This window comes from Coenobita brevimanus, chromosome 72, assembly GCF_032717465.1.
Source record: "Coenobita brevimanus isolate Jiangsu-jjx chromosome 72, ASM3271746v2, whole genome shotgun sequence".
In the NCBI taxonomy this organism is placed as follows: Eukaryota; Metazoa; Arthropoda; class Malacostraca; order Decapoda; family Coenobitidae; genus Coenobita; species Coenobita brevimanus.
The window spans coordinates 15,836,662-15,863,345 of NC_137025.1; the positions used below are offsets into that span (position 1 = coordinate 15,836,662).

A 26,684-nucleotide genomic window follows, 5' to 3' on the forward strand; every position below is an offset into this window, starting at 1 on the left:
CAAGTTAGAGGGACATCAAATAATTCCCATCCACATTTTCATATTGTGGAGGTCTACAGTATTATACACTTTTGTTTGTGTAAGATAATTTATCATGGTTATGGCAGAAGATATGCAGTAGTTTACTACTGAAATAATAAAATTTAGTTACAGTTACAGTACAACTAAGTTAAGATGCAGGTTGTTCATGTTTTTGTACTTAATTATGTGTGATGGCATACCAGTTGGTATGTTTTGGCACTGCCTTTGTCACAGTAAGTATAAAAGTAACTTTTTTTCACATTTGCAGGTTATTATGTAATTATTCTGCAAGCTGAAATCTTGGAAGATGTTGTATTCAGCATACTTAAGTTGGGCAAAAACAAGGAACCATAGGCTGAAAAAAAAAAAAAAAAAAAAAATCAAAGAAAGTCAGACCAAATATAGCCTACAGCATGGTACTGTACATTTATCTTGAGATTCATGGACACACTGTATGTGAAAGAATGAAGGTTGTGGCAGGGGAAAAGACAGACTGGGGAAGATAGATGTATTCAGTTGGCTCCAGATATATCAGTGTAAAATATTTTTGTGTACACTAATGCATATTCTAACCCAAACTTATATAAACAGCAGCAGAGATCTATTTCCTAATACTGTACCATAACAGAGAAGCATAGTGAGCAAGCAGGGTAAAAAAAAGTATGATGCTAGTGTACAAAAAGACAGGTGAGGATGAGGAGTAAGAAAGGAGCCAGCCTGCTTTCTCCAGCAACTGCTACCTCATGGACAGTGATGAGGGGAGATTCTTTAGGCATGCAGGACTCCAGTTTTGAGAGGGCCTGATAATATGTATCGTCAAGCGACTGGTGGAATGTGTCTTCCCGTACATTCACCAGCTCAGTTGCAGAATCCTAGAGGGAAGAACAAGAGATATGTTATCAACAGAGAAGTGTGTTACATGATGCATCATCATCATTATCATCATCAATGAGTATAATGGACTATTTATCATCCGCAGCATATACCTATATTACAGAAGATTAGGTAAGCAGACACAAGAGTACAAAAAGTAAAAATATCTGAACAGAATAAGGTCAGGTCAAGTGAAAACCCATCACATTCTGATTTATCATACAGCAAGGTCAATATAACATGGGTTCAATGAAGACAGGGAGGGGGACCTTTGACCTTGCAACCTATGGGGAAGAAAAAAAAAAAAAAAGGGAATTCCCCATAGTAATGCCATGCTTTCCACAAGGGGTAGCATCCTTGACAGACACAATTTTCAAGTCACAAGTTTCAGTATTGCACACACAATAAGTTATCACTTCACATAATATCACACACTGCAATGTTTGTTATGCACTTGCACTGTTATCTGGTGAGAGCAGTGGTGTTTCAATGGTCTTTCAAAAAAAAAAAAAAAAAAAAGGAATAAGCCTTTATCAAAGATATATCTTCACCATGTGGTAAAGAAAATATTGATGTGCACAAGGTAGTATAGTAGATCCTCACTATAATGGACTAATTGGGGCCCAAGCCATTTCAAGAAAAGCAAATTCCGATAAAAGCTACATCCCAACTTCCCCCTGCTAACCTGGACTTTTTCCAATATATCAGACATTAGTCCGGATTGCACCTACAGTTTTTAAACTGTTTTCACTACCAATGCAGCACTGTACTGTATTATATATTCACTACACTAATCGACTGGTGTAACATATATACTAATACTGTACTGTACACTGATAAACATATCTTTTATTTACCTTATTGTGGTGAACATAGCTAAAGTGGTCAAACAGTCCGGACTGCTTTTGGTTTTATTGTACTTTTTCTGATATATATAAGAATTTAGTCTGGTAGCTCCTCAATTCCGATAAAAGCAAATTCCGGTCTACTGAAGTCTGTTATCTCGAGGTTTTACTGTATGGCAATTTCATATATAGGGGTATAAACTAGGACTCGTACACTAATGGTGGGGATAATGATAAAAAAACAGTAACAAACTCTTAGGAATCGGTCTGCCAAGTTTCATCTTCAGATTCCTAAGGCCGTTTTCACAGTTGTCCCTAACCTTTGGGCCCGAACGTGTGTCGGGCCTGAACCAAAAGCACCTTTGGATTTCACAGTTGCTCCGAATGGCTTTCAAAAGCTTACTAACGTGGGGACGTCTGCCCGTGCTGATGCGGTAGGGCTGGTAGTTCTGGGTGGCGAAAACACTTTCCATATGTAGAGAATATTTAGAAATTGGAATGTAATGACGTTGGGTCTGGTTAGTACTTGGATGGGTGACCGCCTGGGAACACCCGATGCTGTTGGCATCCCTACGTGTCAAGTGAGGTTGGTGGAGGATTAGTGCCCCTCCCTGCAAAACAATTAACTCTAAGCCCTTGGCCACCCCGTTTGGGATACATGGCGTCTGGCAATGAATGAATGAATGTAATGAATGTGATGAATAACATGGCTGGAAAATCCACTTCACACAGTTCTTACTAATATATTTAGGAGTGATGATATTCGTAAGAATGCAGCAAAAATAATAAGAAACGTCATCGGAATGAAGAGCTAACTAACGGCAACCTCACCACGCTCCTACTTGAAATCAGAAGTAAGCTGAATCCATAAGTATTGTAAAAAAGGCTTAAGTAAAAATAACCATGAAGCAACATGTATAATGTCTAATGAGTGGTGGTGTGGTTTATTAATGGATATACTATTAATACATGAACATTTTCTTTTCTAAATGGGGTGTTTGCTACATCAACTTTTACATCGGGCATAAGATATTAGAATTTTCATGAAAATGTGCATTAGACAACGATTCTCGTATTTCTATTGGGTCTGTTTGTTGTGGAGCCTCCACCTGTCTGCGAAAGGGTAGTATTCAGATACGTACAGTGGGGCACCAATTTTCGTGCCTAATTGGGTCCAAAAATAATGCGCGAAAATGGAATTAGCGAAAGTTGGGGCATTGTCTTTATGGCAAAAAGGCTAATTGGTTCCCGGTTATCCTAAAGTAACATCAGATTTTCATTTTCACTTGCAATACAGTACATCAAATCACTATTGTACATTGCACTGTGAGATACAAACAATAAAAACTGTACAGTACACATTATATGAGGAGAAACATACCACAGAGACCAGGTTGAGGTGTTTAATGGATGTTGGGGATAAGTATCCGAGGCGCGTGGCGGGTTTATTTAGCCACGCCAGACGTATTGGCGCCACCTCTTGCTGCCTCACTACCACTCTCTCTCTCTGCCTCCTCAGATGCAACTTGATGCAACACTTCCACTCTGTGTTGAATTTCCCTTTGTGCTAGGTTCTCTTGAACAAATCCATCGAAATCTTCATCCAGGTTAAGCTCCTCTATGGCCATTGAACCGTGAGAATCCAACACAATGGAGCTAGCACGCTCGTACACAATGGCGGGAATGGGTGGACAGAGTGTTGACATGACGTCATTCAAGATGGCGGTGGGTTGCGGGCGGGCGGTGCAGGAAATTCAAAGTTCAAAATATTGTCCCAAACCCAAAATTTGTGCGCGAAAATCGATTTTTTTCAAGCGAAAGTGGAAGTTAGGGAATATTTGGTGCATGCCGCGAAAGTGGATTCTGCGAATCCTGCTGTAGCAAAAGTTGGTGCACTACTGTAGTAGAAAGTCTCATAAAAATACACAAACATATATATTTTTTCAATTTTGGGTGTGTTTTTTATCCCAGAAATATTATATTGGGTATATAATATTGAAATGATAATGAAAATATGAAACATTATTATTCTTTTACTTTTTTACTTTTGCGACCGTCTGTTGGGGAGGCTGCAGGTCCTCCAAGAATGTTACAGTAATTTGTTCGGGCCGTCCTGAATGCCGTCCCCAACAGAGGCCTCAGAAGGCTGGTTGGGGGCGACTGTGAAAACGAAAATATGCGTTCAGAGGCGAGTAGGCTGTTGGGGACTGCACTGGGGACGACTGTGAAAACAACCCCTAGTGCAGGTCAGACTGAAATCTGCAGTACAGTAAACACACTTATCAAGACAGTTTTTTTGTTAAATGGTCATAGCTCGTAAAGTAGACAATATGGCAATTATACATATTTGGGCATCCCTAATTCATGGAAAGAAGCCAATATCCACCCATTTCCAAATAAAGGAAGTTCCTCTGACCCCTCCGATTACAGACCAATAGCTGTCACATCTCATGGTAAAGTATTTGAAATTTTAATTAATAAGCACATAGTTGAACATCTTGAATCCAACAACATAATTAGTGATAGACAATATGGTTTTTGACACGAAAGATCTGCCATTGACATACTAAGTCTCCTTACTCATACCATTCATCAATCAATCGACCTACATGGAGAAACTCATGCAGTAGCCCTTGATATTTCTAAAGCTTTCAACACAGTATAGCACTGTTCCCTGCTGTCCAAACTCCCTTGCTATGGACTAACGTCTTTTGTTCCTCTGCTTTCCTCATATCTCAGCGACAGAAAAATAAAAGTAACAGTTGATAATGTACATTCCAATTTCTACTCAATTAACCCGCCGCATCCTGGCAGATTTTTCACCAATGACCTCCCCCAATCCCGGCATATTTTTTTTCTTTTCTTTTTTTACTAAAAACCTCTGTTTCTTATGAGAAACATCAAAAATTCAGAGAGAAATTGCTCACCTGAGCTTAGAAATGCCGGTACAGGTGACCCTACCCTCACCTGGTACAGTGTTCTATCGAGCCTGGCTCCAGAGAAGAAGTTTTCTATGGGAGGGGTAACTATTTCAAACCACTCAGAAGAGGTAAATATTTATTTATTTGGTACAAATTTATATGTAGTACAAGAGTATATTGGTTTCCACACAGTAATATAGGTGATATAAGCATTGTTGCACTCACCAAACACATCAACATACCGCACCTTTTTTGCCGATGTTACGTGCTCATCACTTCCGATCGCTTCTTCCTCTAACGCCACATAAACTTTGTCCTCCACATTGTCATTGATTGGGCAATCATTCTCGCCTTGAATTTCGTACCGTGATGCGACATGTCTTTACTGGCCAGGTCATTGATAGCAGGTGAGTTGCCAAGACAATAATATGCAGGGGGGAGGTCACGCGGGGTAAGGCATTGTCCCTGCCTGGCCTCAGGTAGAGGAAGGTGTCCCTCGTATGTGTACCAAAAATCATGCAAAATTTGAAAAATGTGCAAATGACAGACCTTGCAATTGCATCACGTTTATAAACGTCAACGGGAGTCACAGTGACAAAACGTTCGGGCGCATATGTACGTCAACAGGATGCGGCGGGTTAATGCCGACATGCCACAGGGATCAGTTCTGGTGCCAACCCTGTTCCTAGTTCATATTAATGATCTCTTATCTGTCACCCACAATCCCATCCATTCATATGCAGATGACTCAATACTTCATAGTTCATTCATACTCAGACACCCATTCGCAAAAGTCTAATACTGTCTCTCTAACTCTCAACTTAGTACGACTATCTCCAATTAATGAATGGGGACAAAAGAACCTTGTCTCATTTAATGCTAGTAAAACCAAATATATACAATTTACTAATAGACAGATATTGCCAGCTTCGTATATTACCTTCAATGCTTCTAATATTCCCATCTCCAAAAGTATTGAATTTCTCGGTGTCTCACTTAACAATGCCCTCAGCTGGACCTTTCATATCAGATCACTTGCTAAAATCGTCTCAAAGAAACTTGGATTATTGTACAGAGTCCGTAACTTCTTCACTGACGAGGAGTCAGCTATAATTTATGAGAGTCATGTGCGCTCTCAGTTGGAACATTGCTCACCCTTGTGGAGTGGCTGTGGAGAGGTTGCATTAAAACAACTACACAAAATTCAGAACAAAGCTGCTGGAATTATTAATAACCCTGCTATTATAAATAAACTACCTCCCCTACAAGTAAGAAGGAATGTTCCCTCTCTTGCATTATTTACAGATATTTTTATAGCAAATGCTCGGACGAAGTTGCAACCATTGTGCCACACTTCCATGCCTTCCCTCGTGCTACATAGGCATCTGGTAGCGCTCAAGGCTGGAACATCACTCAGCCATATTGCAGAACTTCTACCTATCAGAATTCTTTCATTCCCTGAACTGCATCTCTCTGGAACTTGTTTCCCTAGAGTTGTTTCCCTCCAAACTTCAACCTACAGCAGTTCAAGTCCAACTGTTACAGATATTTCATGAATGGAGGACACCACTAATCTGGTGTATGGATTATTTTTTTTACTCATTTGTTTTTCCTTCCTCTGTTCTGGTATTTATATATAAAAAAAAAAAAAAAAAAACTACAACACATAATCTACCTTTCTGTATGACATGATGCCAATCCATCCAGTAGTTTCCAAGATACAGGTCCTGAAGGACAGACAGACAGACAGATTTTTCCTTACATGGTCAAAGCTCAAAAAACACTAACAATATGGCAATTTTACATATACATGGATCAACTATGACACATACTCTATCTATCTGTGTTATATGAAGCCAAACCACCAGGTAGTCTCCAAGATACAGGCCCAGACAGAATGACAGACGAACAGATAACACAAAACAGATTTTTCCTTATATGGTAATAGCTCATATAGTACAAAAAATATGGCAACTTTACATATATGGGCATGAACAATGACACACTCTATCTTTCTGTGTGATATGAAGCCAGTCCATCTGGCAGTTTCTGAGATACAGGCCCAGATGAAAAGATGGACAGATAGGGGCGAATTCTATATGCTCACCATATGGAATAATGGTGGGAATAACAAAATCCAATCATGGTGAATGTACTGTAAATACTGGGTGGCCATTTTAACCCAAAAAGTTAACTGGGAGGCATCATTCTCCTCAACCTTACTCTCCTCGTCCATCTCACTTACATCTTCCTAGTCGATCTCTCATTCTCCATACTCTCCGTAAGGCCAAACCATCTCAGTGTACTTCTAAAACTTTTCAGCACATCTAATACCAAAACATTCCTGAACTTCCACATCCATCTGTCTGTCTCTCCATGTAACTCCTTATGTTCCTCTCAGATAACTGATTTCCACTCCTCTCACTCTTGACAACTGTCCTTCTAACAATGTCCAAGCTTCACTTCCAAAGATTGGAGTAGGGATCACAATACTGTTATCTATCTATCTATATACACCCAGACGTCATAATCCGGTAAAGAGTGGCCATTTGACTGTGAGTTAGATGTTTTACAGGGAGGGGCACTAACCCTCCACCAATCCACTTGCTGACAAGTAGGGAAGACATATGGGTTGGTTATATGGTTACCACCCAGTGTTTTAAATGGTTTCCTGGCTAACAGGAAAGCATTAAGCTTGTCACTCAATGCAAAGCCACCTTAAAAGGGTAAGAAGAGTAATAAGGAGTGACATGAAAGATGGGAGAAATAGGAAGAGAGGTGGACAGACACAAAAAATGAATGATGAAGGCGAAGGAAGACATACGCTGCATTACATCAAGTGAGTGGATGATGGTCGTCACCACCAACCACCTGCAATGACTTATATACAACCATGTTCATCTCACAATTATTTGTAACTGTCTCAGTGGACTTGCAACCTTCCTTGCCTGATTTACACTTTACACATCATCCTCTAAACTTACAGCCTTGCTCATTATGCTTCTAGATATCTGGAAGCTCTCATATTCTGAATTTTGTTACCACTGAACCTCACTATGCATTCCCTGAATTATTTCTGACAAACACCATAACTTACCCTGCTACATTCATTACCAAATCTAGTTCTTGCACACACTTCCAAACTCATTTACCAAGCTTGCTGCTCCTACTCATCTTCACTTACTGTAACAGAACAGTCAGTATAATTAAAGGGCTCTCATAATGTAAATTCTTTGTAGCATATCCTGCCAGCTGAGTAATTTGATGAGTAAAATAAGTTTTGGGGTGTTTTACTTTGTGTCAAAATTAAAAAGAAATTAAGCACTGGCTACTTTTTCAATACCTACCCCACATCAGAGCTGGGCGACGGAAGCATACCTAGTGGCTGATTTCTGAAACAGGATCTGGTGAAGTGCTAATTGTGACAGTGTTCTCTGGTCTTTAAGCTATGTAGACATCATAATACACAAGGGAATAACCATTATAATGTTAGATACTAAGAAAACAATGCATAAACAACAAATATTCACAAAGAAATCAATGAACACGACAGTTACACATGTTTTGGAATGCATGTTTTCATTACTGTAAGCCTGCCATACACCAACTGGCTCACTGCGCGGAATGCAGGAAAGTTATCCAGCTAGGCCTGTCTGCTTCCTTCTGGGCACGAAGAAAAATATTTTCATGGCCAAATTTGCCCACGGATATTGGTTATATTGGTATACGTTGTATACCATCACCTTCCTGATGTTTATACTGTAATAAAAGCTAAAAACACACATAAAATGGAGGAGTAAAAGTACAGAAATACAGTGATAAATTAACTTGCTGAAGAATAAAGATAGCTTCAAATAACTTCTCCACATTCTAGTGCAAAATTCTGCCCTCACCATGCATGAGCTAAGCACACGTTTAGATGCAGAATTTCACACGCTTTCTCATGATGTTTTCAGAGTTTTGATACAACCAATAGTTTTTGGGTAAATCACACACACACACACACACACACACACACACACACACACACACACACACACACACACACAGAGGGATTCAATCTAGGCGGACGTGCGACACCGGCGCTCCGTACCAAATCATCACGGCCAGTGGCATTACCTAAATAGTATCTCTGTATGAGTCAAGCTCAGTACCAGGTTAGACTAAATGATTGTTCATTATTAAAAGAAAAAAAAAAAAAAGTTTAAACAAGACTTGTTCAAACAGGAAATAGAACCAAGACGAAAGAATCCGCTGAGTCATCTCTGAGGTTTGTTTAGACTACAACAACACGGAGATTGTAAGTACATGCTTTGCACTTTAAGTATTGCAAAATGGATACATACTTCAGTAAAACAAATTTGGAAAAGAAAAGGGATAAAGGTAAAAAGCAAAATGATGATTTCTACCAAGAACTCGTTGAAGTAGAGACTCACAACAGACTGGTTGAACGTGTAAACAAACTAGAAATGGCTTTCAAAAATGAAATTGATGAAATAAAGAAGCAGATGCATTTGCAAAAGGAAGAAATAGAAAAACTAGGAAGGGAGGCAAATAAGAAAGACACAACCATCAGTGAACTAACAGTGGAATTGAGTACAATTAGGAAGAAAATGAGTGAAATGGCAATTGCAGTAGTCAATCACGAGAGTGTTATGGAAGAGTTCAAAAATGACACAGAGACAATTAGGCAAGTTAGCAGTCTTACTGACCAGAACAGTGATATTGAGGAGAAGATAACACAAGTGAATGAAGCTGTGCAAAGCTACAAAAATGATGTGGAAACCACGTATGCTGAAATGGTGAAAGTAAAGAAAGACTTAGAAACAAGGGTGGAGGAAAAAAGCATTAAAAAGGAGGTGAAAAGAATAATCCAAAAACAATCCAAAGTTAGTCAGAGATTCAGTAGATATAAACAAATCTATAGTAATCACTGGTATAGAAGAGGAAGAAGTAAAAAACAAGATCAATAGAGACAAAAAGAAGATGGCAAATGTAATGAGCTTACTGAAAGAAGTATCAGAGGAAATCTGTAGTAAAGACATAGAGGAACACAAAAGGTTAGGGAAATACGAGAAAAGCAAGACAAGACCTCTAAAGGTGACTTTCCAGAGTGTAAACACTGTGGAAGAGATACTAAAAAATGCAAAGAATCTTAAGGAAAAAGAGGAGTTCAAAAATGTATGGATAAAAAGATGCCTAACACAAGAGGAACTGGAATTACTGAAAGAGAAAAGGGAGGGAGCAAAAACAAAAAATGAAGGAAGATCAGAAGAGGAGAAGAAGAAATTTTTTTACAAAGTAATAGGATTGCAGGTATGAAAGTGGTACACAAACAGGATGGAAGAAAAAGGAGGAAGGTAGTAGAACCATGTCATGATAAGTATATAAACAAGATGATAAAGTTGATGTACTCAAATGTGGATGGAATGGTATCTAAATTGCTAGAGATGAATGATTATGTCTGAGAAAATTAACCACAAATAATATGCCTAACTGAAACAAAAATAACACCAAGGATATCCAATGACATACTAAACTTAGAGGAATACAATATATGGAGAAGAGACAGATATTTAAAAAAAGGAGGAGGAATTATAATATTAACTCAGAAAAATCTAAAAGTCAAGGAAATAAACCTAGATATACCATCACAAGTAGAACTGATTGCAGTAGAGATCGACACATCTGAAGGTAAAGTAATTGTAGCCAATTTGTACATGCCACCCAGATCAAACACATGGGAAAGAGACGAATATGAGGACCTGGTAGAGAGTACAATTCAGAGTGTAAGATCATTGCTACATAAAATGGAAGAGAAATCGGAAAGAATTATACTAACTGGGGACTTCAATACTAATATAAATTGGAATACTCTAGATATAAATAGCCAAGAAAGCTGTTAGGACCAAAAGATCCTGGATCTTGTACAAGAGTTTTTCTTAACACAACATGTGAAGGAAACCACCAGAAAAAGAGGACTTGATGTACCTTCAGTGCTAGATCTAATATTTACAAGGCAAGAAAATGATATTGACAGTTTAATATATCACCCTCCACTCGGCAAAAGCGATCATGCAGTACTACATTATAACTTCAGGATAGCATATGACATAGTAAACAGCAATGATAGTTACAAAAAGAGCCTAAACTATAAAAAGGGAAATTATCAAGACCTAAAGAAGTATTTCTTAGAAATTGATTGGGAATATGAGCTTAGAGGACAAGATTTAAATGCTGTATATAAAAAATTCTGTGAATTTTATGAAATAGGAGTCCAGAAGTACATCCCACAGCACAAAGAAGCAGATATGAAAATACAGAAATGGTTCAATACAGAATGTAAAAAATCAAAAGAAAGAAGAGATTTGTTGTGGAATAGATACAGAAGACACAAGAGTGAAAGGGCGTATAATAATTACAAACAGGCAAGAAACGACTATACAAGAATAAGGAGGGAAGCCCAAAAACAGTTTGAGGAGGATATAATAAATAAAAGTAGTGATCAACCAACGCTGTTTTACAGCTGTATCAGAAGCAAAACTAAAGTAAAAGATATAATACAATCCATTACGGACGAGGGAATCACTTATACACAAGAGAAAGATATTTGTGAAGCACTAAATAAGAATTTCCAATTAGTTTTTACAGAAGAAAAAAATTTTGAGAGGGACTATGTGGAACACGCATGTCCACACATACTACCAGATATACAAATAGCAGAAAAAGTAATACAGGAGGAGTTAAGTAGATTAGACAGAGGAAAAGCAAGTGGTCCTGATGAAATTTCATGTTGGGTATTACGAGAATGTGCAAAGGAGTCATTATTTTTAATTTTCAAGAAATCCTTGAGTCAAGGTAAACTACCTGATATTTGGAAAAAAGCAAATATTGTCCCCTTATTCAAGAAAGGAAATAGACAAAATCCACTCAACTACCGACCAGTATCACTGACCAGTGTTGTAAGCAAGGTATTAGAAAAACTTGTAAGAAAAGCTTGGGTAAACCATCTAGAAGAACACAGTATGATAACAGAAAGACAGTTTGGTTTCAGAAAAGGAAAATCATGTGTTACTAATCTGTTGAGCTACTATGACAGAGCAACAGACACAATACAGGAAAGGGAAGGATGGGTGGACAGTATCTATTTAGATTTCAAGAAAGCTTTTGACACAGTACCACACCAAAGACTTTTATGGAAACTGTACCATCAAGGAGGAATTCGAGGCAAACTGTTTTGTTGGATGCAAGACTTTCTCATAAAAAGAGAAATGAGGACAGTACTAAGAGGAAACTACTCATCATGGAAAGAAGTGACTAGTGGAGTACCACAGGGTTCAGTGCTGGCATCAAGCATGTTTTTAGTGTATATAAATGATATAAACAGTGACACTGGAAATGAGAGCTATCTGAATATGTTTGCAGATGATGCAAAAATACAAAGGAGAATTACTAACACAGACTCTTGTAAAGAGCTACAAGAAGAATTAAATAAACTTCATGAATGGAGTAGTACATGGCAAATGGAATTCAATGAGGACAAGTGTCATGTAATCAAGTTTGGTAAAAGTGGAAAAAGACCTGATTGGGATTATAAGTTAGGAAATAAAACCCTATACACATCAGAAAGAGAGAAAGACCTAGGTGTGATTATCAATAACAGACTATCTTCGGCTGACCACATCAGCGAGAAGGTACGAAACATGTATACACTGCTTGCAAATATGAGAATAGCATTCACATACATAAATGAAGACATGCTAAGAAGGATAATAACAGCATTCATTAGACCAACCCTGGAATATGCATCAGTAGTCTGGAGTCCTCATCTCAAAAAGCATATAGACAAGATTGAAAAAGTTCAAAGGGCCGCTACAAGATGGATACCAAGCTTAAGGGACCTAAGCTACGAAGAAAGACTGAATAAACTGAATCTACCAACACTACAGGAGAGAAGGAAAAGAGGTGACATGATAATGCTATATAAGTGCATATCAGGGAAAGACAAAATAGACATAAATGATTACTTAACATATGGAGAAGCATCAGCAAGAGGACACTGCAAAAAACTGCATAAGGAGAGGTGATAAAGACGTAAGGAAATTCAGTTTCCCAACCAGAGCAATTGATCAATGGAATGCACTACCGAATGAAATAGTGTGTGCCAAAACAATTCACAAATTTAAGGATATGTACGATAAATATGGTTTAAGACACGGGACAGTACGAGCTTGACTCATTACTGTAAAGATACAATTAGGTAAGAACAATTAGGTAAGAACACACACACACACATACACACACACACACACACACACACACACATACATACACACACACACACACACACACACACACACACACACAGTTAAGAAAAAATGTATAATAATTTCAGGAGTTAAAGAAAAACGTATGACAATAAGATCAGACCGAGAAAGAGAAGAACTGAGTAAGGTTAAAGAAATAATATCAATAGTCATGGAGGAAAACAACAAAGCTCAAAAAGAGATTGAAGAGGTGTTTAGGTTGGGAAAGTACAAGGAAGGAGGGGCAAGGCCATTGAAGGTAAAGTTCAAGTCCTGGGCAACAGTTAACGAAATTATCAGTAGAACATGGAAATTATCAGACAAGGAAGGGTTTAAAAATGTTTGGATGAGGAGAGATGCAAATGAGGAAGAAAGAGCTAAAATAAAGGACTTAGTAAAGGAAGCAAAGGTAAAAAATGAATAGAGAACGGAGGAAGAGAAGACAGTGTATTATTGGAGAGTCATAGATCAGAAGTTAAGGAAGTGGTACCGGCGGAGAGAAGGAGAAAAGAGGGTATAGAAAACATCAAAAACCATTGGAAGGTGGCATATACTAACGTTGATGGTTTAATATCGGCAAAGTTAAAAATCAACGATCTTTTGAGGATACATGAACATGACGTTATGTGTTTTGTAGAGACCAAGTTAAGAGAAGATATTGATGTTCATATGGGAGATGGTAAATACAAACTGTGGAGAAGAGACAGAAAAGAAAAAAAAGGAGGAGTGATGATAGCAGTGAAGAACAACATAAATGTAGATACCGTGGAAATGGGAGAAGGCAGGGCCGAAGTGATAAATATGAAATTAGAAACTGGAGAGAACAACAAGTGAGATATGGCAGTAGTGTATGTTCCCCCTAAGACAAGAGCATGGTGTGATGATGAATACCAGGAAATGCTGTCAGACATGGCATGTTATTTACAGAAACTGATTGAGAAAAGCAACAATATCATTTTAATGGGTGACTTCAATTGTAAAGAGGTGAACTGGGAGGAATGGGACTCAGGAGGCGGCGAGGATTCGTGGGGCACTATATTATTAAATATAGCAATGAACAATGTGATGAGGCAATGGGTCAAAGAAGAGACAAGGTTCCGAGGTGAGGACACACCAGCAAGACTAGACTTACTGTTTACCAAAGAACCCGATGTAATAGAATCCTTGAAATATCGTGTCCTATTGGAAAAAGTGATCATTTGGTCATTGAGTTCCAGATGATAACGGAACGTGAAGCCAAGAGACGAGCTTTATAGGCAGGGAAGGTACAACTTTCGGAAAGCAAACTTTACAGGATTGAGAAAATTTTTTGAAAATGCAGATTGGAGAAAATTCAGAGAAACAACAGAGATACAGAGGAAGTGGGATATTTTTCTAGACCTGTATAATTCGGGAGTGGAAAAATTTGTGCCAAGAGTAAAGGGGAAAGAAAACAGGAAAAAAGAGCAGTTAAATAAAAGGTGTATGATGGCAAAAAAAGAGAGAGACACGGCATGGAACAATTGGAGAAAGAGAGGTAACAACAGAACAAAGGAAGAATATAAAAGAACTAGAAATGAATACACAAGAATACGCAGAGAAGAAGAAAGGAATTTTGAAAAAGGAATAATAGACAAATGTAAGGACGAACCCAAACTGTTTTATAGATTTGTCAATGGCAAACTGAAACAAAAGGAAGGAATCACCAAATTGAAAGTAGAAGAAGAGGTCTATAAAGATGCAGCAATGCAAGCAGAAATAATGAACAAACGTTTCCAGTCAGTTTTCACTAATGAAAGTGAGTTTGTGGAAGGGGAGGGAGTGACTAGAAATGTAGTGATAAAAGATATAAAAGTGGAAGTACAGGAAGTGTATAAATTACAGGAAACTCAAGATGTATGGAAAGCCCCAGGGCCAGATGGAATCTCGAATTGGGTACTGAAGGAATGCAGAAAACAACTGGCGGATAAGATTCACAGTCTAACTGTGTGTTCTCTGGAAGAGGGGAAAGTGCCTCAAGAATGGAAGAGGGCAAATGTGGTACCAATTTATAAGGGAGGAAACAGGGAAGAACCCCTGAGTTACAGACCAGTGTCCCTAACCAGCATGGTCGCAAAATTGTGCGAAAGAATTCTGAAAGATAGATGGATAAAATATCTGGAAGAGATGAATATTCTGGCTGATAGTCAGTTTGAATTTAGAAGTGGAAGGTCATGTGTGCCCAACTTGTTCAGTTTTTACTCAAGAGCGATTGACGTGTTACAGGAGAGAGATGGTTGGGTGGATTGTGTGTATTTAGATTTGGAGAAGGCCTTCGACAAGGTACCCCATAAGAGACTAATGTGGAAATTAGAGCATATAGGACGACTGAAGGGGAACCTCCTGGAATGGATGAGAGACTTTTTGAGAGACAGACAAATGAGGACAGTAATAAAGGATAGGATGTCTGGATGGAGGGAAGTAACATGTGGAGTCCCACAGGGCTCAGTGTTGGTGCCAGTAATGTTCCTGATTTATGTAAATGATATGGTAGATGGAGTGAACAGTTATGCAAGTCTGTTTGCTGATGATGCAAATATCATGAGGAAGGCAGATGTTGAGGAGGATTGTAAAATGCTGCAGGAGGATTTGAATAGGATACACGATTGGAGCCGGATGTGGGAAATGAAATTTAATGCAAAGAAATGTAAAATATTGGAAGTGGGTAAAAGCAGCAAGAGGCCATCAATGAATTATTTGATGGATAATGAACCAATCACAAAAGTGAGAGAAGAGAAAGATTTGGGAGTGCTGGTCCAGGATAGTTTGTCACCTGAAAAACACATTAACAAGGCAGTTAGAGAGACATATAAACTCCTGACTAATATAAGAATAGCTTTTCATTATATGGATGGGGAGATGATGAAAAAATTGATAGTGGCCATGATTCACCCCAGGTTAGAATATGCAGCAGTAGTGTGGTCCCCACACAAAAAGAAAGATATAAACAAGATTGAGAGAATACAAAGAAAAGCAACCAAAATGGTCCCCAGTCTGGCAGATCTGTCATATAGAGAGAGGTTGGAAAAGCTGGATTTGCCTACCTTAGAAGAAAGGAGAAAGAGAGGAGACGATTTCAGTGTTCAGGACCATGGTGGGAGTAGATAAAACTGACAAAGAAGATCTATTTGTATGGGATAAGAGAGTAACAAGAGGACACGGAATGAAACTTAAGAAACCAAGCTGCTTGAAGGATATCAAGAAATATAGTTTTCCTTATAGATGTATAGACCTGTGGAATAGTCTGGACAAAGAGATCGTCCAGTTTAAAAACTTAAACGAGTTTAAAGCTAAATCTGACTTATTGAGAAACAGAGATGGAACCCCACGAGCGTAACTCATTTCCTGTACATCGAATTAGGTAAATACACTGACCTACGAGCACAACGGTCCTTTTTGCTCACCCAGGCAAATGTCACAACGTGGCAGAAACACTGGGACCCCGTGCATCATGGGCCTAAGGTGTGGCTGAGTAAATCAGACAGCAATGTGACTTTGACCATTTAGTAAGGGGGCGGATGGCCGTGCGTGGCCGGGAGTTTCTGGCTAATCCGGGCGGCCGGGGGATTTCGACTATTCAGTTGGGAGCTGTAGAGCCACTCTTGCACAGCTTGTGGGTTATGTTCTGTCAACCTTGAGTGCTACAGGAACGTTATCAGTGATTGGGGTGGCCAGGGGATTTTGATCATTAGGTAGGGGGCCGGACAGCCATTCTCGCTCAGCTTGGGGGTTACACTCTGTCTTACTCGTGCCCTACCCGTATGTTTCTGGTGATTGGGGTGGCCAGGGGACTTTGACCATTTGTTAAGGAGCCGGAAAGCCTTGATTGCTCAGCTTGTGGATTATGATATATTACCCGCACGTTGCCAGAGAGGCCAGTGAGTCACCCAACACATTGTTTTTTTACTTAGTAAACCAGTCAGCTGCTGACACCAGAGCTGTTATGTCTGGTTATGGACAAATGAGTCTGGATATGGACATAATAGAGCCAATGCCTAACGTCTGTATATGAAGCATGACAGGATATGGAATGTCTGGACAACTGAAGGATTATTGTATATATATATACAGTGTGTGTGTATACAGGCATAACCCCGGTTTAACAATGTAAGTGGTTAGGTAAAACCCCACATCATTAGGCGAGGTGTCGTATTTCAGGGTACTTTTAACACATAAAGTAATGTGGAGCGTTTACCAGCCTTGGGTTGCCCCCAAAACCAAGCCCAAATCCCACCCAAATGAGCCCCCAAACCAGTTTAAAGCCAATCTAAATGGCCTAACAGCTGTCAAGGAAGCTACCCTAGGCCTAACACCTGTAAATAACTCACTAAAACCAACAAAAAAATCTGAAAAGCATCAAATATAAGTCTGGAAAAAATCAAGCTTAGTAAACTGTACCCCAAAATGATAATGTTCACCCCACCCATGGCTAAAACACATTAATCTAAGTTTAAAAACAGTTTATAAATCAACCTAAACACACAATTTTAGTCTGAGATATCATCAAAATCGGTAAACAAAATCAAAACTCATCATTAAACTGGGGTTTAGCCATCGTTAGGTGGGGTATGGCGGTATTCCTACCTCCATCGTTAAGCCAGGATCTCGCATCTAGGGGTATCATATATCGAGGTATTACTGTAGGGCAGATATACTGTATATATATATAGATAGATAGACAGATATAGATAGAGATATATAGATATAGATAGAGATATATAGATATAGATAAACAGACAGACAGATATATATAGTTTTGTTTTTAATTTTTGAAGGCTCCAACGTGTTTGCATGCATCAGCCTTGGTCACCTAATGGCAGCTTTCCATGCTGCTCGATCCATTGCAGCCTCCCAGTTCAGTCCCTTAACCCTGAGGTCACATTTAATGACCTCGTCCAACGTCTTTCTCGGTCTACTCCTTGCAACCCAACCCTCAATATTAACACTTCTCACTTTCTGCACCCAATTATCATCCCCCATCCTCTCCACATGCCCAAATCATCTCAATCTACCTCTCCTCATCATAACACCAATACACTCCAGTCCCATCCCACCTCTAAACTCTTCCATCGTAAACCCAGCCCCCCCAGGCTTTGCACGCAGGGATGCACTGCACATCCATCTAATCACTGTCATTTCTGTAAGTCTGAGCCTTGGAATATCCTCTTCCTTTACTGCCCAGGTCTCACTACTATACAGCATTACACTCCCAACACATGCTGCACACAAAGGCCCCTTAACATGTACGGAGAGTCCTTTCAATGTCAGGAGAGGCAACAGTTCCGTGAACTTCTTTCAGCCACTTCTCACCCTAGCCACAGAGCTAGCTCCAGCCCCACTTCCAGCACATAAAATGTCTCTCAAATAACAAAACTCTTCTACACACTCAAGAGACTCACCAACAAGTTCAATCCTTTCACGCCTGACAAAGCTCTCCCCAGCACGCCGCACACATAAAATCAGCATTATCTCGTGGTCGAACTCTAAAAAATACCCTGGGGGTAGGGGGGGTTTTCAAGATTACTCCCCCAGTATCCCTGCTTGTCGTAAAAGGCAACTAAAAGGGTTGGCGGAAGGTTAGTGCCCCTCCCCAGAAAACAACTAACTAAAAAAACAAACAAGAAGCCTCGGACAAGGACTGACCAAACGATGACGACCCAGGAACGGACAAAGGACTTGGTAATGGCTACGTGGAATGTAAGAGGAGCGAATGATGAGGTGAAAGAGAGAGAGATTGTCCAGGTGCTTGAGGGTGCGAAAGTGGATGTATGTGGAATAACTGAAACAAAATGGAGAGGAGAAAGTGTGAGAGAATGGGAGTATGGATGGGGTATATGTGCAGGAGTAGGTGAGAATGAGAGGGCAAAGGAAGGAGTAAGTATAGTTGTGAGTAAAAGATGGAAGAGGAGCATAAGACAGTATGGATCAGTTGGGTCAAGGATTGTATGGGTAAAGTTGAAAGCTGGAATACAAATGTGGGCAATTGTGTGTGTGTATGCGCCAACGTAAGATCGTGCTAGAAGAGTGAGAGAAGAGTTCTGGACAAATGTGGAAGTGTGCATGGAAAAGTTTGGAAGGAATGAGAGAGTGTTTTTGATTGGTGATATGAATGGTAAAGTTGGGAATGTGAAGGTGGATGGAATAGTTGGTGAGTGGGGTGTGCCTGCTGAGATAGATGAGAATGGCAGTGCGTTAGTGGACATTTGTGCTGGGAGGGGGTTGGTGATAGCCAATACCCTCTTCAGGCATAAAATGATCAACAGGTATACATGGCGAGTGATGAGAAGGGTGGGTGGTGAACTGAATGAAAGGAAGGCAATGATTGATTATATGTGTGTGGATGAAAGGATGCGAAGATGTGTAATGGCTGCAAGAGTTTATAGAGGCTGGGGGAGTGGACTTTCTGACCACTACTTGGTGGTGGCCAGAATTAAAATTCAAGTAAGATGGAGGAATAGAAGAAGGGAAAGACGAGAGGAAGGAGTAGTTGCAAGGAGAGTGGAAAGGTTACAAGAGGATGAGAAAAAGGCAGAGTATAAGAGAGAAGTGGAGGAACGATTGGGCAATTATGAATTGGAGCAGATGGGAGACGTGGAAGGTGTGTGTAGGATATTTACAGAAGAAATATGTGCAGCATGTGATGTGGTGTGTGGAAGGAAGAGAAGACGGAGGGGGGTGCAAGGAACAGCGTGGTGGACTGAAGAGGTGAAACAGGCTGTGGCACAAAAGAAGAAAGCATACAATGAATGGATGAGAAATAGGGGCGTGGAAGAAGTTGAGAGGCGGAAGAGAGAGTTATATGTAGAAAGAAAGAGAGAGGTGAAAAGATTAGTAAGAGAGAGTAAGAAGATAGTGGATGAGGAATTTGGAAGGAATTTGAGTGTAAAGTGGAGGGACTGTAAGAAAATGTTCTGGAAAGAGGTGAAAAGAGTAAGGCAGGGTGGAAGTGAAGTTAGCAGGGAAGTGAAAGATGAAAATGGTAGATTACTAGTGGAGAAGGGAGAAAAAGTGAGCAGATGGAGAGAACACTTTAAGGAATTGTTGAACGTAGAGGATGGAAGTAATGCGAGTATAAGTGGTTGGGGAATGGCTGGGAGAAGGAGGGAGGTGAGAAGACAGGAAGAAATCAGTAGGACAGAAGTTGTGGAAGCAATGAAGAAAGTTAAATCGGGGAAAGTCCCAGGAATTGATGGAGTGTGTGGTGAAATGCTGAAGCATGGGGGAGAGATAGTAGTAGAATGGATGTGGAAGATGTGCAGATTGGCCTGGGAGGAAGGTAGAGTCCCAGAGGATTGGAAGTCAGGTATAGTTATTCCCTTGTACAAAGGAAAAGGGGAAAAAGAAGTGTATGGTAATCATAGGGGCATTTGTCTTCTTAGTATAATAGGAAAAGTGCATGGTAGGATACTTATTGACAGAGTTAGAGAAAGAACAGAGAAATTAGTTGGAGAAGAACAGGGAGGCTTTAGGAAGGGAAGAGGTTGTGTAGATCAGATATTCATTCTTAGATCTTTAGTGGAAAAGTTTCTAGAGAAGGGAAAGAAGTTGTATGCGGCTTTCATGGATTTGGAGAAAGCATATGACAGGGTGGATAGACAAGGATTGTGGAAAGTGTTAAGAATGTATGGAGTAGATGGGAAGTTGTTGAATGCTGTGAAGAGTATGTACGATGGTGGTACGATGGTGCGAAGGCTGCAGTGCGTGTGGATGGTGAACTAAGTGAATTTTTCTCTTTGAAAGTTGGGTTGAAACAGGGATGTGTGATGTCTCCATGGTTGTTCAATCTGTACATGGATGGGGTAATAAAAGAGGTACAAGGTAGGGTAGTGGATGTTGGAGTGGCCCTGGTGAGAGAGGGTAGTGTTTGGAAACTCCCTGTACTGTTGTTTGCAGATGATACTGTGTTGTTGAGTGAAGACGAAGGGGAGCTGCAAGGCTTGGTGGATGAGTTTGGGAGAGTGTGTAAGAAACGGAATCTAAAGGTGAATGTAGGGAAGAGTAAAGTGATGGTCTTTGAGAGAGGTGAAGTCAGTGAATGTATAGCGAGGTTGGATGGTGAGGAATTGGAAAATGTGAGTACGTTTAAGTACTTGGGTAGTGTGATGAGTAAGGATGGAGGTTTGGAGGGTGAAGTGCTTGAAAGGGTACAGCAGGGAAGAAAGGTTGCTGGTTCCTTGAAAGCAGTGATAAGAAACAGGGAAGTGAGCATGGAAGTGAAAAAGTTACTACATGACAGTATTGTGATACCAACTCTAACGTACGGAAGTGAAGCTTGGACGTTGTTGGAAGGACACAAGTCAAGAGTGAGAGCAGTGGAAATGAGTTATTTAAGAGGAGCCTGTGGAGTCACATGGAGAGACAGGCTGACGAATGCGGATATAAAGGAGCGTTGTGGTGTTGATGTGGATGTGATAGGAAGCGTTATGAGGAACACACTGAGGTGGTTTGGCCATGTGGAGAGGATGGAGGGTGAAAGACTGACGAAGAGAGTGTATGTGAGTGAGGTGGAGGGGGGAAGAAAGAGGGGGAGGCCGAGGATGAGATGGAGGGATGGGGTGGAGAGGTATATGAGAGAGGGGGGTGTGAGTTGGGAGCAGAGCAGTGAAATGGCGGGGGACAGGGCGACTTGGAGGCGATTTGTTTGTGGCCACCCCAAACGGGATTGAGGCGTCTGGCAATAGATAGATAGATAGATATATCTATCTGTCTATCTATCTATTGTCAGACTCCTCAGTCCCGTACGGGGTGGCCACAAACAAATCGCCTCCACGTCGCCCTGTCCCCCGCCATTTCACTGCCCTGCTCCCAACTCACACACCCCTCTCATATACCTCTCTTATATACCTCTTCACCCATCCCTCCACCTCATCCTCGGACTCCCCCTCCCTCTCTCCCCCTCCACCTCACTCACATACACTCTCCTCATCAGTCTCTCACCCTCCATCCTCTCCACATGGCCAAACCACCTCAGTGTTCCTCCTAATGCTTCCTATCACATCCACATCCACACCACAATGCTCCTTTTTATCATCATTTGGCAGCCTGTCTCTCCATGTGACTCCACAGGCTCCTCTTAAATAACTCATTTTCAATGCTTTCACTCTTGACTTGTGTCCTTCCAACAACGTCTAAGCTTCACTTCCATTCGTTAGAGTTGGTATCACAATACCGTCATGTAGTAACTTTTTCACTTCCATGCTCACTTCCCTGTTTCTTATCACTGCTTTCAAGGAACCTGCAACCTTCCTTCCTTGTACCCTTTCAAGCACTCCACCCTCCAAACTTCCATCCTTATTCATCACACTACCCAAGTACCTAAACGTACTCACATTTTCCAATTCCTCACCATCCAACCTCACTGTACATTCAATGACTTCACCTCTCTCAAAGACCATCACTTTACTCTTCTCTACATTCACCTTTAGATTCCGTTTCTTACACACTCTCCCAAACTCGTCCACCAAGCCTTGCAGCTCCCCTTCGTCTTCACTCAACACCACAGTATCATCTGCAAACAACAGTACAGGGAGTTTCCAAATACAACCCTCTTTCACCAGGGCCACTCCAACATCCACTACCCTACCTTGTACCTCTTTTATTACCCCATCCATGTACTATATATATATATATATATATATATATATATATATATATATATATATATATCCCCTGGGGGTACGTTTTTTTTTTTTTTTTTCAAGAATACTCCCCCAGTAACCCTGCTTGTCGAAAAAGACAACTAAAAGCGTTGGCGGAGGGTTAGTGCCCCTCCCTGGAAAACAACTAACTAAAAAGACAAACAATAAGCCTTGGACAAGGACTGACCAAAAGATGACGACCAAGGACAGGACAAAGGACATGGTAATCGGTAAATGGAATGTAAGGGGAGCGAATGATGAGGTGAAAGAGAGAGAGATTGTCCAGGGGCTTGAGGGTGCGAAAGTTGATGTATGCGGAATAACTGAAACTAAATGGAGAGATGAGAGTGTGAGAGAATGGGAGTATGGATGGGGTATATGCGCAGGAGTAGGTGAGAATGAGAGGGCAAAAGAAGGAGTATGTATAGTTGTGAGTAAAAGATGGAAGAAGAGCATAAGAGAGTGAGGATCAGTTGGGTCAAGGACTGTGTGGGTAAGATTGAAAGTTGGAATACAAATGTGGGCGACTATGTGTGTGTACACGTCAATGCAAGATCGTGCAAGCAGAGTGAGAGAAGAGTTCTGGACAAATGTGGAAGTGTGCATGGAAAAGTCTGGAAGGAATGAGAGAGTGTTTTTGATCGGTGATATGAATGGTAAAGTAGGGAATGTGAAGGTGGATGGAATAGTTGGTGAGTGGGGTGTGCCTGCTGAGACAGATGAGAATGGCAGTGCGTTAGTGGACATTTGTGCTGGGAGGGGGTTGGTGACAGCCAATACCCTCTTCAGGCACAAAATGATCCACAGGTATACATGGTGAGTGATGAGAAGGGTGGGTGGTGAACTGAATGAAAGGAAGGCAATGATTGATTATGTGTGTGTGGATGAAAGGATGCAAAAATGTGTAATGGATGCAAGAGCTTATAGAGGTTGGGGGAGTGGACTCTCTGACCACTACTTGGTGGTGGCCAGAATCAAGATCCATTTAAGATGGAGAAATAGAAGAAGGGAAGGACTGGAAGAAGGAGTATTTGTTAGGAGAGTGGAAAGGTTATAAGAGGATGAGAAAAAGGCAGAGTATAAGAGAGAAGTGGAGGAACGATTGGGCCAATATGAATTGGAGCAGATGGGGGACGTGAAAGGTGTGTGCAGGATATTCACAGAAGAAATATGTGCAGCATGTGATGTGGTGAGTGGGATGAAGAGAAGACGGAGGGGATGAAATGAGCAGCGTGGTGGATTGAAGAGGTGAGACAGGCTGTGGCACAAAAGAAGAAAGCATACAATGAATGGATGAGAATAGGGGCGTGGAAGAAGTTGAGAGGCGGAAGTGTGAGTTATACATAGAAAGAAAGAGGTGAAAAGATTAGTAAGAGAGAGTAAGAACAGAGCGGATGAGGAATTTGGAAGGAACTTGAGTGTAAAGTGGAGCGACTGTAAGAAAATGATCTGGAAAGAGGTGAAAAGAGTAAGACAGGGTGAAAGTGAAGTTAGCAGGGGAGTGAAAGATAAAAATGGTAGATTACTAGTAGAGAAGGGAGAAAAAGTGAGCAGATGGAGAGAACACTTTAAGGAATTGTTGAACATAGAGGATGGAAGTAATGCGAGTATAAGTAGCTGGGGAATGGCTGGGAGAAGGAGGGAGGTGAGAAGACAGGATGAAATCAGTAGGATAGAAGTTGTGGAAGCAATGAAGAAAGTTAAATTGGGGAAAGCCCCAGGAATATATGGAGGGTGTGGTGAAATGCTGAAGCATGGGGGAGAGATAGTGGTAGAATGGATGTGGAAAATGTGCAGATTGGCCTAGGAGGAGGTTAGAGTCCCGGAGGATTGGAAGTCAGGTATAATTATTCCCTTGTACAAAGGAAAAGGGAAAAAGAAGTGTGTGCTAATCACAGGGGCATTTGTCTTCTTAGTATGATAGGAAAAGTGTATGGTAGGATACTTATTGACAGAGTTTGAAAAAGAACAGAGGAATTAGTTGGAGAAGAACAGGGAGGCTTTAGGAAGGGAAGAGGTTGTGTAGATCAGATATTCATTTTTAGATCTTTAGTGGAAAAGTTTCTAGAGAAGGGAAAGAAGTTGTATGCGGCTTTCATGGATTTGGAGAAAGCATATGACAGGGTGGATAGACAAGGATTGTGGAAAGTATTAAGAATATATGGAGTAGATGGGAAGCTGTTGAATGCTGTGAAGAGTATGTATGATGGTGCTAAGGTTGCATGCATGAGGATGGTGAACTGAGTGAATTTTTCTCTTTGAAGGTTGGGTTGAAACAGGGATGTGTCATGTCTCCATGGTTGTTCAATCTGAACATGGATAGGGTAATAAAAGAGGTACAAGGTAGGGTAGTGGATGTTGGAGTGGCCCTGGTGAGAGAGGGTAGTGTTTGGAAACTCCCTGTACTGTTGTTTGCAGATGATACTGTGTTGTTGAGTGAAGACGATGGGGAGCTGCAAGGCTTGGTGGATGAGTTTGGGAGAGTGTGTAAGAAACGGAATCTAAAGGTGAATGTAGGGAAGGGTAAAGTGATGGTCTTTGAGAGAGGTGAAGTCAGTGAATGTACAGCGAGGTTGCATGGTGAGGAATTGGAAAATGTGAGTATGTTTAAGTACTTGGGTAGTGTGATGAGTAAGGATGGAGGTTTGGAGGGTGAAGTGCTTGAAAGGGTACAGCAGGGAAGAAAGGTTGCTGGTTCCTTGAAAGCAGTGAAATGAAGCAGGGAAGTGAGCATGGAAGTGAAAAAGTTACTACATGACAGTATTGTGATACCAACTCTAACGTATGGAAGTGAAGCTTGGACGTTGCTGGAAGGACACAAGTCAAGAGTGAGAGCAGTGGATATGAGTTATTTAAGAGGAGCCTGTGGAGTCACATGGAGAGACAGGCTGACAAATGAGGATATAAAGGAGCGTTGTGGTGTGGATGTGGATGTGATAGGAAGCGCTAGGAGGAATACACTGAGGTGGTTTGGCCATGTGGAGAGGACGGAGGGTGAAAGACTGACGAAGGGAGTGTATGTGAGTGAGGTGGAGGGGGGAAGAGGGAGGGGGAGGCCGAGGATGAGATGGAGGGATGGGGTGGAGAGGTATATGAGAGAGGGGGGTGTGAGCTGGGAGCGGGGCAGTGAAATGGCGGGGGACAGGGCGACGTGGAGGCGATTTGTTTGTGGCCACCCCGAACGGGATTGAGGCATCTGGCAATAAATATATAGATATATATATACCTGTATATAGTGTTATGAACGGGGATTTGCCAGTTAGGAAGTCTCGTACCTTTGAGACATTTCTGGTACCGTAAGTTCCTGTACGAGTCAGAGTTGCCAGTTAGCTTGCTGTTTGTGAGCTTAGTAATTGTGTAAGTTATGCATCAGTGTTTGTACTCTTTTTCCTTATAATGTTTTATTTAAGTGATTGCTTGTTAAATTATGTAATTCAAGTTCGTATGGTAAATGATTTGGAGTGTTATGTAATGTAGGAAAACTCTAGCATGTTTTGATGTCTCGTAGTTGGTAACTGTTGTTGCTAGGGGCTGATGTAAGACAGTATTTCCTAGAATGTTGGAGAAGTAGAAGTTTCGAGAGTAATGCAAGCTTATATAAGTATAGGGTAGAGACTGTTTTGAGTTTTTAGTCGGGTTTCAGTTCAGTGTGAGTAAAGTGGAGTCGGTTTTGCTGCAGAGCTGTTAGTGAAGTTTGTAGAGAGTTGCTCTGCAAGCATTAAGTGTAATTACTGTCTGTGAAGATTGTATATTTTTGGTACTTGTGAAAACAGTGACAAACAGTGACGGGTTATTGAAGTTTGTATATCATTGGAAGTTGAGAAGACAGTGAAGTGTTGTGCATTAAGTGTAATAACAGTTAGCAAAGTGTGTATAGCTCCAGTGCTTGTGAGAACAGTGAAGTTGGAAAGAATTAAGTGGAATTACTTGGAAAATAAAGACAGTGAACTTTAAGGAGCCAGTGTTTATTTTCGCCTCAGCTGATCTTGTGTACTGCACACCTAAAGGCTGACCATAAGAAAAACAACTCACTGGGCAACATCCTTTCTGTACTGTACTACT

General features: G+C 40.7%; 1 protein-coding gene across 1 annotated transcript in view; it reads right to left on the reverse strand.

Annotated features, from left to right (window-relative positions):
* Positions 1–458: 458 nt before the first annotated feature.
* Positions 459–26,684, reverse strand: part of LOC145407194 (transferrin-like) — a 320,468-nt gene continuing 294,242 nt past the window's right edge. The window contains exon 15 of the mRNA XM_080278231.1: positions 459–893. Coding sequence (XP_080134357.1) covers positions 690–893 — 204 coding nt within the window. The 3' untranslated portion in view covers positions 459–689. The remainder of the gene's footprint in view (positions 894–26,684) is intronic.